The following is a 15,311-nucleotide window of genomic DNA, read 5'->3' on the forward strand; positions in this document are numbered from 1 at the left end:
GGAGCCTGCTTATTACTGGGGGGGTTGCTTACTGGGGCGGCTACTTATTACCGGGGGGGGCTACTTATTACAGGGGAAGGGGCTGCCTATTACTGGGGGGTGGGGCTGCCCATTACTGGGAAGGGGGTGGGGGCTGCTCATTACTGGGAAGGGGGGTGGCGGCTGCTCATTACTGGGAAGGGGGTGGGGGGCTGCCCATTACTGGGAAGGGGGTGGGGGCTGCCCATTACTGGGAAGGGGGTGGGGGCTGCCCATTACTGGGAAGGGGGTGGGGGCTGCCCATTACTGGGAAGGGGGTGGGGGCTGCCCATTACTGGGAAGGGGGTGGGGGCTGCCCATTACTGGGAAGGGGGTGGGGGCTGCCCATTACTGGGAAGGGGGTGGGGGCTGCCCATTACTGGGAAGGGGGGGACCTGCCCATTACTGGGAAGGGGGGGACCTGCCCATTACTGGGAAGGGGGGGGACCTGCCAATTACTGGGAAGGGGGGGGGACCTGCCCATTACTGGGAAGGGGAGGGGGACCTGCCCATTACTGGGAAGGGGGGGGGGACCTGCCCATTACTGGGAAGGGGGGGGGACCTGCCCATTACTGGGAAGGGGGGGGGACCTGCCCATTACTGGGAAGGGGGGGGGACCTGCCCATTACTGGGAAGGGGGGGGGACCTGCCCATTACTGGGAAGGGGGGGGACCTGCCCATTACTGGGAAGGGGGGGACCTGCCCATTACTTAGAAGGGGGGGACCTGCCCATTACTGGGAAGGGGGGGACCTGCCCATTACTGGGAAGGGGGGGGGGGGGGACCTGCCCATTACTGGGAATGGGCGGGCCTGCCCATTACTGGGAATGGGCGGGCCTGCCCATTACTGGGAAGGGGCGGGGGCTGCCCATTACTGGGAAGGGGCGGGGGCTGCCCATTACTGGGAAGGGGCGGGGGCTGCCCATTACTGGGAAGGGGGGGGGCTGCCCATTACTGGGAAGGGGGGGACCTGCCCATTACTGGAAAGGGGGGGGCTGCCCATTATTGGGAAGGGGGGGGGGGCTGCCCATTATTGGGAAGTGGGGGACCTGCCCATTACTGGGAAGGGGGGGGACCTGCCCATTACTGGGAAGGGGGGGACCTGCCCATTACTGGGAAGGGGGGGACCTGCCCATTACTGGGAAGGGGGGACCTGCCCATTACTTGGAAGGGGGACCTGCTCATTATTGGGAAGGGGCTGCCCATTACTGGGGGGGGGGACCTGCTTATTACTGAGGTGGGGACCTGCTTATTACTGGGGGGTTGCTTACTGGGGGGGCTGCCTATTACTGGGGGGGGCTGTCTATTACGCGGGGCTGCTTATTACTGGGGTGGGGAGCTGCTTATTACTGGGGGGGGTTGCTTACTGGGAGGGCTGTCTATTACGCGGGGCTGCCTATTACTGGGGGGGGGCTGCCTATTACTGGGGGGGAGCCTGCTTATTACTGGGGGGGGGTTGCTTACTGGGTCGGCTACTTATTACCGGGGGGGGGGCTTTTTATTACAAGGGAAGGGGCTGCCTATTACTGGGGGGGGGGCTGCCTATTACTGGGGGGGCCTGCTTATTACTGGGGGGGGGGACCTGCTTATTACAGGGGAAGGGGCTGCTTATTACTGGGGGGGGCTGCTTATTACTGGGGGGGGCTGCTTATTACTGGGGGGGGCTGCTTATTACTGGGGGGGGGGCTGCTTATTACTGGGGGGGGGGCTGCTTATTACTGGGGGGCTGCTTATTACTGGGGGGCTGCTTATTATTGGATGGCGTGGGGGCTACTTATTACAGGGGAAGGGGCTGCTTATTACTGGGGGGGGGCTGCTTATTACTGGGGGGGCTGCTTATTACTGGGGGGGCTGCTTATTACTGGGGGGGGGGCTGCTTATTACTGCGGGGGGGGCTGCTTATTACTGGGGGGCTGCTTATTATTGGATGGCGTGGGGGCTACTTATTACATGGGAAGGGGCTGCCTATTACGGGGGGGGCGCTGTCTATTACTGGGAGACCTGCTTATTATGGGGGGGGGGACCTGCTTATTACTGGGGGAGGGGCTGCTAATAACTGAGGGGTGCGGGCTGTCTATTACTGAGGGGGGAGACAAATTATGTGCTGCCCTATCTGTGTGCTGGGGGGGGGGGATAGATTATATACTGCCCTATGTGTGTACTGCCAGGACATTCTAAATGTCATAATTAAATAAGAATGCACTAAACTCCAACCCCCTTCATAACCCCGCCCCATATAACCAAAGCCCCGCCCATGTCCCGGCCAACCCTTACGGGCCTTGTAAAACTGGTCTTGCTTGAAGCCGGTCCCTGGTGCCAAAAAGGTTGGGGACCACTGCCTTAGACAATCCCCCATCCCAGAGAGACCCAACTAGGAGCCCCTCATATTGAGTGTTAGAGCTGCTTTACATAAAGGGTATGAAGACTTCTGCAACAAAAATGTCTGTTCCAGACAGTCTCTTGCTGTTTTCTGCATACAGCGCTATTCGGGTTATGTGACTCCTGTGCAACAAACCCTGCGTTAGGGAGTTCTTCCATCGGCCAATTCTTGGCTACTTGTAACGTGTGCTGGTCGACAAAGCATTGTGATCAGCGTTTCATCACTGCGTTCACACACGGCAGATGATTGCATGAAGACGAACAATTGTTAGTATGATTGTCCAGCTGGCGCTGCAGATTTTAGTGCAGTCGGCACAAGAATCAATGTCGCCATACACGCAACACGTGAATTTTGGTGTGTTTTTCACACCCTCATTTGAAGGGGTGGAATTCATACTGAATATCCACAGTATAAGCTGACATGCTGCGGACTTAAAACCGCACCAAATATCCGTTCTGTACTGACTTGTGCAGATCTTTATGCACCATGTGGAAGAGGTTTACATCTCCTCCACGCGGCTCAGACTGTAAATGCTGTGGATCTTCTCTTCAGAAATTGTGCAAAATTTACACCTTGTGTGAAGCTCCTCTAGCAGGCGCTATACTACACTAGGACACCAAAAAGAGGGTCTTCATGTTCTCTCCTGCCTCTACTGACAGGTACTATGGCGGCACGGAGCACGTGGATGAGTTGGAGAGGCTGTGCCAGAAAAGGGCTTTGGAAGCCTACAGCTTGGACCCATAGAAATGGGGGGTGAATGTGCAGCCTTATTCAGGTGAGCCCATGAAGTAATATAACATGCACATTCACTATTTACTGCACCCATAGATTGTAATGGTGCGTATTACACACCAAAAAAGACGTGCACCTAATATATCTGTGAAAAACGTAGGTCCGACTGGCCCAATGTAAATCAATGGGGTTTTTAATGTATTCTAGTAGTTATATTCTTGTGCATAGGAGGCAGTATTATAGTAGTTATATTCTTGTACATAGGGGGCCAATAGTATAGTAGTTATATTCTTGTACATAGGGGGCCAATATTATAGTAGTTATATTCTTGTACATAGGGGGCAGTATTATAGTAGTTATATTCTTGTACATAGGGGGCAGTATTATAGTAGTTATATTCTTGTACATATGGGCAGTATTATAGTAGCTATTTTCTTGTACATATGGGCAGTATTATAGTAGTTATATTCTTGTACATATGGGCAGTATTATAGTAGTTATATTCTGGTACATAGGGGGCAGTATTATAGTAGTTATATTCTGGTACATAGGAGGCAGTATTATAGTAGTTATATTCTGGTACATAGGAGGCAGTATTATAGTAGTTATATTCTGGTACATAGGAGGCAGTATTATAGTAGTTATATTCTGGTACATAGGAGGCAGTATTATAGTAGTTATATTCTGGTACATAGGAGGCAGTATTATAGTAGTTATATTCTGGTACATAGGAGGCAGTATTATAGTAGTTATATTCTGGTACATAGGGAGCAGTATTATAGTAGTTATATTCTTGTACATAGGGGACAGTATTATAGTAGTTATATTCTTGTACATAGGTGGGCAGTATTATAGTAGTTATATTCTTGTACATAGGGGGCAGTATAAAAGTGTATACACCAAGCACAGGAGAATATTTAAGAACATGATAAAGGAAAGGATACACGTGATACTTTGCTGGGGACTTCCATAATGATTACCAATATTGGTGATTCATCTATATACATTGCCCTGAAGGTGATCTCACCCGTGATCTGTAGGATCTTTATTTGGGATGATTTGTGATCTCTCTGTATTGGAGACACATGTGGAATATTATATATGTACACCTTGTTTTTAAGGAATATTATTAAAGGTTATATTTGAAAAAAATTCATTTTTTCTGTTCTTCTCGGTGATGGAATAGTTGTTATAAGGACCTTTCTGCCCCGGTGATTTGCTTATAATTGAAATGGCAGGTTTTCTGTCAGGGAGCATCAATACTGCCCCCTGGCTATTAGAGGCCAAATCAGTTTTCACGAATAAAGATCTGGACATACATACTCAAGCTACTTTGATTAATTATGCCTTTAAGAATCTCACTAGGCCCTATAAAAAAACAAATGGAATGTGCGCCACAAGGTCCTGTTGTTCCTTTCTGAAGTCACCGATCTCAAATCCCCTAAACATAGGGAGAGCTGCAGGGTAAAAAAGGGGTTCCCAGTAGAGAGCCCCCCAAAAACAAGAAAACAATACACAGTTAAAAAAAACACAGCGCAGAGTTTTTTTTAAACTAGGCCCTATAAGGAATGTATAAGGTCATGGTGGGAGGTGCAGCGGCTGACCAACTATTTAGAACACAAAATAGTACCTCACGGGCTGAGGGTTCACATTTTGCCACCACCAAAACTAAGAACGGGTCCCTTCATGACACGGTGGGAGAAGGAGGCCACTGAAAGCTCTTTTAGGCTCATAAATCTATTATTAGAGGAAGAGAAGATAAATCTAGAAAAGAAGAGTAAGAGCTTAGAGGAAATGATTAAGGATACCCGGGGGTTCTCAGGAGAGACAGAAGATGAGAAAAAGGAGAAACACTCAAACCTGCAATAGAAAAGTATACTGGATATCTGAGGGAACGGAAACCTCTTCAGTGCAATAGGGATCTGTGATCTCTGGTAATGAGTCGTCTAAAGAGGGTCCTACCCAGAGAGAACTAGGGGTAGGGGTGGCACTATACCCAGAATGCATGGTAGGGGAAGATTAACTCAAATGGAGCATAGTTTTTAGACCCACTAATTTTGAATTATATGTTGAGGAATCGCGGTGGCATGGGGTTTCCTGAATAGCGGTCAATAGATCTTCCCCCGTGAGAAGTCTGATCAATTCTCATGAGAGGCAATCGCACTCTGCACCCCCAGCCATGAAAGATGATTTACAGATCATCAATGTATCCTGAGGGGTCAGAGGTTGAGCAGGCAGTAATGAGGAAAGGCTTGTCCTTGATTCCTACTAATAAATTTGACTGTTCCATTTGGACCAAGGATGTTTCACTGTTCTTAAGAAAGTTACGCTGGCACAAGTTTGTTTGTTTTGGGTTTTTTTTCTATCCAGAGCAGGAAAAAAATGCTCCGAGTTGGGTCTTAATCCGAGTGAGCTGGATACTCTTACTATGTTAGATGTGTACCTCTCTGGTTCAAAAAGAATTGCACAGCTTGCAGTTCGCCTGAGTGGGAGATAGAGCTGTAGAGGGATTCTACATCCAAACTCGCCAGTATCGTATCCGGTGATTATATGCCTTCCAGCCGTTTGAGTACATCCGTGGTATCTCTCGTATAAGCGGACGGGGGTTGTAAAGGGGAGGTCGCCTCTGTTCCGGCGGACGGGAGTTCTCAGGGAGAGGTCGCCTCTATCCTGGCGGCGGGTGTTTTCTGGGAGAGGCCGCCTGTGTCTCGGCGGATCGGTGTTGTCAGAGGAAGTCCGCCTATGTCCCGGCGGACGGGGGTTGTCAGGGGAAGGCTGCCTCTGTCCTGGGGGACAGGGGTTGTCAAGGAGATGGGTCGGCCTCTGTCCTGGGGGACGTGGGTTGTCAGGTGGGTGGCCGCCTCTGTCCGGGCGGACGGGGGCTGTCGGGGAGACCCGCCTCATGACTCAATCCTGAGTCTTATTGCCGTGAGGATACTGCAGGGAGGGGTCAGTGAATTAGTTCTGCAGGTAACCAGGAGGATTTAGTTTATGGTACTTTTTTCAATTTGTTTGATTGCTGGTGAGGCTCAGCAGGTAAAAAGGTTGGTCCCAAGGTGCCCCTTAACCCCTTAAGGACATTGCCTTTTTTCCATTTTCGTTTTTTCCTCCACTCGTTTAAAAAATCAATTGTTTTTTGTGGGATGAGCAAGCTGGGTACTCATTTCACCGACCTCGGAAGGATGGAAGGCTGAGTCAACCCTGAGCCGGCTACCTGGCCTATGCGGGGTTTGAACCCGCATATACTTCAGGTCGTGAGCGAGAGCATGCACGGCCACTGCCCTAATGCTCTGCGCCACACGAGGCTCACAATGTAACTATGTGTCGGTTTACATCTATAATCCTGGTCCAGTGTCTAGCTTGGAAACGAGATGCCATATAGACAGGCGTGGAGGCTCTGGTACCCTGCTGTACCGCCTCTAGCTTGGATACAAGATGTGCTACGGTGTGGTGGGGCATGGATGCTGTAGTGCTAAGTTGGGCCACCTCTTGCTTAGATTCAGGATGTGATACGAGCGGGCATGGAATCTCTAGTGCCCTGTTGGGACACTCCAGCTTTCATATAAGATGTGATACGGGGGTGGGAGAAGGGGAAGGTGGCTCTAGTAGCCTGTTTCACCGCCTTTAGCTTGGATACAAGATTTGATACTGGGGGGCATGGATGCTCTAGTGCTAAGCAGGGCCACCTTTTGCTTGGATGCAAGATGTGATACGGGCTGGCATGGACTCTTTAGTTCCCTGTTGCTCCAGCTTTCATAGAAGATGTGATACGGTTGGGCATGGAGGCTCCCATTCACTGTTGTACCACCTCTGACAGCTGAGCTGTCATCAGCTCCCTTCCGACAATGCTTTCAGTTTTCAGGCCCCGTAAGGTGTTACACCCCTGGGGTTCAGCTGCAGCACCACCGGCCGCACTGTGTTCTAATGCCAATTTGGAGCCATTACCCTGGGCGCGGGCCTATGGCTGCTTTGAAATGCCCATAATGAATCGCCTTGCGGGTGGTGCTACACTAACCATAAAGCTACAGTGCCAGTCATTCACAGCGCTTGCTTAGTGACGTATGCAAAGGAGCTGGTGGAATAAGCAGATAGGCAGGTGACAAAGCCACTGTTTTTCCAATGGCAATCTCCTAGTGGTTAATTTCGGTTGGCTCTTTCAGGGTTTTCAGCACGCGGAGCTAAGATTTCGGCCGGAATTTTGCATTCTGTTGTGATAAGTAAAATGCGCGCGTCTCCCTGAGGGCAAAGACTCTGCGGTTGGTGGCATAGAAATAGTGCTCAGGTTGACAGTCACGATTGGGCGGTACTATGGGTCGACCCTCACAAAGGCGAGGGGGTGCGGCAGTGGAGCTGCGAGGCCCGGCGAGCCAACCGACCTCGGAAGGATGGAAGGCTGAGTCGACCCTGAGCCGGCTACCTGGCCTATGCTTGAATGCCCCACCTCCAACAAGCTAATTCTGATTGGTTAACCAATCGCAGCCATTCAGTGTGAAAAAGTAGCCAAAAACAAAAAATTATTACAATTTGGTATTGGCATAATCGTACTGGCCTGTAGAATGACTTTATTACATTGTGTGTACTGCTCAGAGAATGCAGTGAAAAATAAAAATAAAAACATGCCATAATTAGATTTTGTTTATCTTGGCCCTAGAAAAAATGGAATAAAAAGCGATCAAAATTTTATATGTTCCCAAAAATTAGATAAATGAAGACTAGAATTCATCCTGCAAAAAACATGGCCTTCTAAAGCTCTGGCAATGGGAAAATAACATGAATACGGCTCTAGGAATGTGGAGACACAAAAGGAAACCTTTAAGAGAGAAAAAATGTTTTAAATGTACATAAAAAAACAGTATAAACCTGGTATCCCCGGAATCGTGTGACTCAGAGAATAAGGTTATCACATTATTTATTCTGCACGCTGAACACCGGAAAAATGAAGTCCAAAAGACAAATGGCAGAATTTCTCCCCCCCCCCCCCCCCCCCCCCCAATCTTCCTACAAGTTTTTTTTACAAAAATTATACAATACATTATATATACCCAAAAATGATGACATCAAAAAGTACAACTCGTCCCGCAAAAAACACGCCCTCATATGGCCGTGCCAATGGAAAAATGAAAGTTATGGCTCTGGGAACGCGAAAAATTAGTTGAAATTAAATGATTGTCCCATTTAAAACACCTGCCCTGGTGGGTCTGACAGGGTGGTAAGAAACCGGCCACTGAAGGGGTTAAATGTGACCTCAGTGTAAGGAGCACGAAGATAAAACATTCCCTTTTTGTAGTAGAAACACTGCAGATAAAGCATTTTCTATAACTTAGGGAGGAAAAAATTAATAAAACTGAAAGATAAAGTAATGTTCCTAAATGTTGTGTGAATGTGGCTAAAAGCAGAATAATGGCGTCACTTCAGCTCTACGGCGTCACATCTCACACCATGATATAAGGATATCCATATAGTGAACCTGCAGCTACATCTGTCACCATGGCTACAGCATCAGTGACTGACCAATAGGATCGCAGGATTGGTGTTTGAAAGTCTTCCAACTGTCACTTGTGCTCAGTCTGTTAGAGCTCAGCAGTGAGTGACGACGAACAACCGCACGTTTCTGCGTGATCTCAGGTAATGGAATGATGTCTCTTCTATGTACTAAGACAGTGTTTCCCAACTTTGGTCCTCAAGCCCCCCAACAGGTCATGTTTTCTGGATTTCCTCAGTATTGCACAGGTGATATGATTATTATCAGTGCCTCAGACATTCCAACAGGCGTTCTCACTATAGGATATCCTGAAAACATGACCTGTTGGGGTGCCTTGGGGACTGGAGTTGGGAAACACTGTTCTAAGGGGTTGTGCCAAGTTATAAAGTTATCCCAAATTATCAGTGGGGGTCCGATTGCTCCATTCACTCAGGGACTGACCAGAACTGTGTTCTTGGGATCGGTGGGTTTCCCAGCAGTCGGACCCCTCGCTGATCATAAAGTTACCCCGTCCTGTGGATCCTGTGAAGTGGGGGCTCTTTATAACTTGGCACAACCCCTTTAATTCAGAGTTCTAGAAATTTCCTGCTGGCTCTGTTGTATTATTTCCCTGTAATGTAACCCAAAGTACTTGTGGGTGGAGCCGGGGCGGTTATGTAATGAACATATATTTATCTCTATACACGGCTTATTTTCTGGGGTCCCATATTTTAGATGTGTTATGCATAGGGGGTTGTTGTCACTTTCACAAAACTTCTGGGGGAGCTCAAGGATCTCCTTTAATCAATTGGCATTGAGCAGCTCTCCTACTCCGACAACAGTGGGCATCCTGTATACTAACATGATCTGATTATATGAGGATAGCGCCCCCTAGTGCCATTCACAGCATTCCCTCCTTTCATAGCGCAGACCTGCTGGTGATGAGTTGATTACATGGATCCTACAGCTATAACCAGGTGACTGCCCCCAGCAGGATTAGTGTAGCACTACATGGTCCTCATGTAAATAACTGTGCATAATGTAATACAGGGTCACTCAGTCTTACAGAGCAGGAACCCATCTTTAACCCCTTGAGGACACACATTATTTGCCTCTTCATTTTCATGTTTTATGTCTCCGCCTTCTAAGAGTCGCAACGGTCATATATTTTTTTTTGTCACTTTTTTTTTTCTTGTGGGACGAGTTATAGTTTTTAATGTTACCGGTTAATGTACCAAATGTCCTGAAAAACTGAAATAAGTACTGTATATGCAGCATAGCGCTCTCTATATGAGTACTCAGTATATGCAGCATAGCTCTGTGTATATGAGTACTCTGTATATGTAGCATAGCTGTGTGTATATGAGTACTCTGTATATGCAGCATAGCTCTGTGTATATGAGTACTCTGTATATGCAGCTTAGCTCTGTGTGTATGAGTACTCTGTATATGCGGCATAGCTCTGTGTGTATATGAGTACTCTGTATATGCAGCATGGCGCTGTGTGTATATGAGTACTCTGTGTATGCAGCATAGCTCTGTGTGTATATGAGTACTCTGTATATGCAGCATGGCTCTGTGTGTATATGAGTACTCTGTATATGCAGCATGGCTCTGTGTGTATATGTGTACTCTGTATATGCAGCATAGCTCTCTGTGTATATGTGTACTCTGTATATGCAGCATAGCTCTCTGTGTATATGAGTACTCTGTATATGCGGCATAGCTCTCTGTGTATATGAGTACTCTGTATATGCGGCATAGCTCTCTGTGTATATGAGTACTCCGTATATGCGGCATAGCTCTGTGTGTATTTGAGTACTCTGTATATGCAGTATAGCTCTGTGTATATGAGTACTCTGTATATGCAGCATGGCTCTGTGTGTATATGAGTACTCTGTATATGCGGCATAGCTCTCTGTGTATATGAGTACTCTGTATATGCGGCATAGCTCTGTGTGTATATGAGTACTCTGTATATGCAGTATAGCTCTGTGGATATGAGTACTCTGTATATGCCGCATAGCTCTGTGTGTATATGAGCACTCTGTATATACAGCATAGCTCTGTGTGTATATGAATACTCTGTATATGCAGCATAGCTCTGTGGATATGAGTACTCTGTATATGCGGCATAGCTCTCTGTGTATATGAGTACTCTGTATATGCAGCATAGCTCAGTAATAATGTATTGAAAGACTTTTAAGAGAACTTTTCTCACCACTTTTTTCTTTGTGCTTTGGATGTGATGCAGATTATCAGAGACAATGTGGACTACAGAGCCCAGCAGCTTCGGATTTGGATCAGGTAGGACTCTTCATTGTCTTCCTCATCTGTTGTCAGGGATAGCTCTCCCTGGGCTGGGATAACGGGTAGGCAGGGGGCGAAATAACCCATGCAAGAGGGCTCTAGGGTACACGACATATCTTTTGGCCAAAACAGCTGCCTTCGTCTGCGGCGCCCCCTTGCATTGGTTATGTATTTTTATTTATAAATGTTTTATTACAATAAAGATATTGTTTTATATTATGGTGTGGTAGGTGTTTTTCTTTTTCGGTTTTATGTCTTGTTGTGTAGCCATGTTTAGGGGTTTGTACATTAGATTGTATATATAGTCAAGCATCCTGCTGGTATACCTTCCAATGTGTAGGAATACACTGGGATATGTTGCTTATAGGCTTCCAATTTAATAAAACATACAGATATATTTTTCTGTATATGTGTGTAGATTGATTTGTGTTATCTAATATGCTATTCTATGCCTCAAAAATGGTACTGAGATATACTGACCCAACAGAGGCTGAGGGGAGGCTTTTTTGGTCTCTGTTGGGTTAATGGATCCTGATGGATAAGTTTGGCACATTTATATCTGACGGATGCAGTGAGGACACAAGGCACCCAGTAATTGTCAACTTGATCTTAGTGGTGGGCTCAGATTGTAGGAGATGGCCCATCTGGACAACTGCTTCTCCAAAACATATTGTCCTGGGGATAGGTAATTGCAGCGGGTTTGGATATTGAAACTGGTGACCATGTAGTACAGGGTGGAGATAGAGAGAACAGATGGCTGCTAACTGACCTTTATACGTCACACTCTGAGCAGCGAGCAGGTTACATATATAGGTCAGATTTGTGCCTCTTCCTCTACATCCATGATTGAGCTCATTATCTGCTTGTTCTCTCTTCAGCTTATGCCAGCGCCACGTCAGCGGAGGAGTACCGACTGGTGACGAAATGTATGCAACTCCTGCCGTCCCCTCTCTTCAAGAAGGAGGTGAGTAAACGTGCCAGCTATCATGGACATGTATATATGTAGTCACCTGAGCACACAATTTACTAATCCACTCTATTTTAAGCGCCTCATGCCAACAAACCCAGAAGCCCAGAGACAATATCTGCCAACTATTAAAGAAGTCATCAGACCGAGACCAACAAAGGCAGAGTTGGCACTGCGAGCAAGAGCAGCCATTGCTCGCATGCTCTGTGAAGGGCTGGAGGATGAAGACGAGGAAGAAGAGGAGAAGAAAAAAGATGAGGAAGAAGAGATGAAGGAGGGGAGAAGAGAGGAAGAAAAAGAGGAGAACATTGAGGATGAGGCAGAAAGACAGGAAGAAGATCTTGAGGATGAGGAAGAAGAGGACCAGGAATCCAGCAGTGATGTTCCATCTGACCCACTGAGAGGGATTCAGGACCGGTCACTGAGAAGAAGCAGGATCGGGCAGCGTTCCATCCGCCACGGCAGCCCCCGCATGTGGGGCAAGAAGAACATCATGTGGACGATCCTGCGAAGCACCCTCCACCTCTGAACTATTGCAGTAACATCAGCAATAGTAATAAAAATATAATAATAATCTTTATAATAGTAATTATAGTAAAATAAATAAATTAATAGTAAAATAATAAAAATATCAGCAATAATAGTAGGAAGGGATTTGATCCAGGGTTCTTGGACCGATCGCCTTTTCCCAGGGTCAAGAAGGAATTTTTCCCTGGTCACCAATTGGCTGAATGTGTCCAGGGTTTTTTCGCCTTCTTCTGGATCAATAATTGTAGCGTTAGGGTTAGTGTAATATCACTCATAGTGATTAAAGGGGTGGTCTCGCGAAAGCAAGTGGGTCTATACACTTCTGTATGGCCATATTAATGCACTTTGTAATATACATCGTGCATTAAATATGAGCCATACAGAAGTTATTCACTTACCTGCTCCGTTGCTAGCGTCCCCGTTGCCATGGTTCCGTCTAACTTCGGTGTCTTCTTGCTTTTTTAGACGCGCTTGCGCAGATGCATCTTCTCCCTTCGGCTGGTCTTGGAAGCATCGGAGTTTTGGCTCCGCCCCCTTTTCGCGTCATCGCGTAGCTCCGCCCCCGTCATGTGCCGATTCCAGCCAATCAGGAGGCTGGAACCGGCACACGTCATGGGGCGGAGCTACGCGATGATGCGTACAAGGGGGCGGAGCCAAAATGCCGATGCTGCCGAGCGGAGCCGAAGGGAGAAGAAGGGAGAAGACGGATCTGCGCAAGCGCGTCTAAAAAGGCAAGAAGACACCGAAGTTAGACGGAACCATGGCAACGGGGACGCTAGCAACGGAGCAGGTAAGTGAATAACTTCTGTATGGCTCATATTTAATGCACGATGTATATTACAAAGTGCATTAATATGGCCATACAGAAGTGTATAGACCCACTTGCTTTCGCGAGACCACCCCTTTAATGGTTTCAGAAAACGTAATAATTATAAAAATTGCTTATCTTCTGTATAAACAATGTAATAGTAATAATATTAGTATAGATAGTATAACAGTGTAATAGTAATAAGAAACAATAGTAATAATGCTGTAAAATAATATAATAGTAGTTTATGGTTTATAATATAATAATATTGAGGAGTAATGATATTAGCATGCAGGTAATAATAGTGTAATACTAGTAATTAGGAACAATAGTAATCTTAAAATGATAATATAATAGTATTTATAATATATTGATCCGGGGTTCTAGGACCGATCGCCTTTTCCCGGGGTCAAGAAGGAATTTTTCCCTGGTCACCAATTGGCTGAATGTGTCCAGGGTTTTTTCGCCGCCTTCTGGATCAACAATGTTAGGGTTAGGTATAGTGTGATATTAGTAATAGTAGAATATTAGTAGTATTAGCACAAAAGTAATAATATATTAGTAATATAAATAATAGTAATAATACTCTTAAAATCATAATATAATAGTATTTATAATATAATACTAACTAGGAATTTGGTAATTGCGTGAGGGGCTTTGATCCGGGGTTCTAGGACCGATCGCCTTTTCCCGGGGTCAAGAAGGAATTTTTCCCTGGTCACCAATTGGCTGAATGTGTCCAGGGTTTTTTCGCCTTCTTCTGGATCTAAAGCTTTAGGCTTACTTATAGTCTAATATTAGTAATAGTGAAATAGTAGTAGTATTAGCATCTAAGTAATAATAATATATTAGTAATTATAAACAAGAGTAATGATACTCTTTAAATTATATGATAATAGTCTTAATAGAGTTAAAAATATAATACTAACTAGGAATTTGGTAATTGCTTTAGAGAGTTTGATCCGGGGTTCTAGGACCGATCGCCTTTTCCCGGGGTCAAGAAGGAATTTTTGCCTGGTCACCAATTGGCTGAATGTGTCCAGGGTTTTTTCGCCTTCTTCTGGATCAACAATGTTAGGGTTAGGCATCTTAGAATTAGTTATAGAACAACATAGTACACTGATAATAACAGTAACCTTATAATACTAGTGATAGGGTAAAAATGGTCTAATGATTCTAGCAGTAGTCTGATAGCTTTATATACAACATAATAGCGTTATAATAACAATAACATAATAGTAATAATAGTGATGGAATAATAATAGTAGAATGATAAAACTAGTGATATTATAACAACAGTGATAGGAAAACAGTGTAATAATACTAGCGATATAATAAAAGTATATACTGGAAATAAACAACCTTAGAAATATATCCTGTGTGCCGTCTCGTTTATACTAGTAAGAAAGAAAGATGTGTGAGATTTGGATAAAAGGGGCCTTTTTATCTAGAAACAGCGCCCCTCTTGTCAGTATGTAGCATCTGGTATCACAGCTCATACCCAGTCAGACCCATTATTCCCATCTCATACAAACTCTTTAAAGAGAACTTGTCCCCTCCTATAAGCACCATAAACTAAGACACATGCTTATAGGACGGGTCCCGCGGAGTCCGGGGATGTAATGTATATACTCCTCATTCCCACGCTGTCACACGCGCTCCACTGTTCTCTATGGGAGTGCGCACACGGACTGAATGAAGAGTCACGCTGATAGATTGAGCATTGACTTCCCGGGGAGCCTGGTAAGTATAAACATTACATCCCGGGACTCCGCAGGACCTGTCCTATAAGCATCATACTTAGTTTATGGTGCTTATAGAAGGGGACAGCTACCCTTTAATTCTACAAGGTCCACATATAAGTTACAGCTGCTGTTTAGTCATACAGCAAATTAACCGTATAAACATTTCCATTTGTAACATTTATGAAATCTTTAATTCCTTGTAGATGGGGCCCCGTGTAGGAATCTCAGTAGGGCCACTTAACTCCAATTACATTTATTCCCTGTCAGCATTTAAAGCTGGATAGAAAAGCATCATCATCAGCGTTTTTCTATCCAGCTATAAAGACTGACAGGGATGGAAACCATGCGAAATACAGACCAAAG

At 45.7% G+C, this 15,311-nt stretch overlaps 1 protein-coding gene across 2 annotated transcripts in view; it reads left to right on the forward strand.

Annotated features, from left to right (window-relative positions):
• The window catches only part of LOC136576364 (DNA ligase 1-like), an 89,809-nt gene extending 77,137 nt beyond the window's left edge, over positions 1-12,672 (forward strand). For both annotated transcript variants that reach the window (XM_066575582.1, XM_066575586.1), the window contains 3 exons: positions 10,845-10,897; positions 11,779-11,864; positions 11,947-12,672. In XM_066575582.1, the coding sequence (XP_066431679.1) occupies positions 10,845-10,897; positions 11,779-11,864; positions 11,947-12,396 (589 nt within the window). In that variant the 3' untranslated portion in view covers positions 12,397-12,672. The remainder of the gene's footprint in view (positions 1-10,844; positions 10,898-11,778; positions 11,865-11,946) is intronic.
• Positions 12,673-15,311: the final 2,639 nt, after the last annotated feature.

The sequence above is a fragment of the Eleutherodactylus coqui genome, chromosome 8 (genome assembly GCF_035609145.1).
Source record: "Eleutherodactylus coqui strain aEleCoq1 chromosome 8, aEleCoq1.hap1, whole genome shotgun sequence".
Lineage (NCBI taxonomy): Eukaryota > Metazoa > Chordata > Amphibia > Anura > Eleutherodactylidae > Eleutherodactylus > Eleutherodactylus coqui.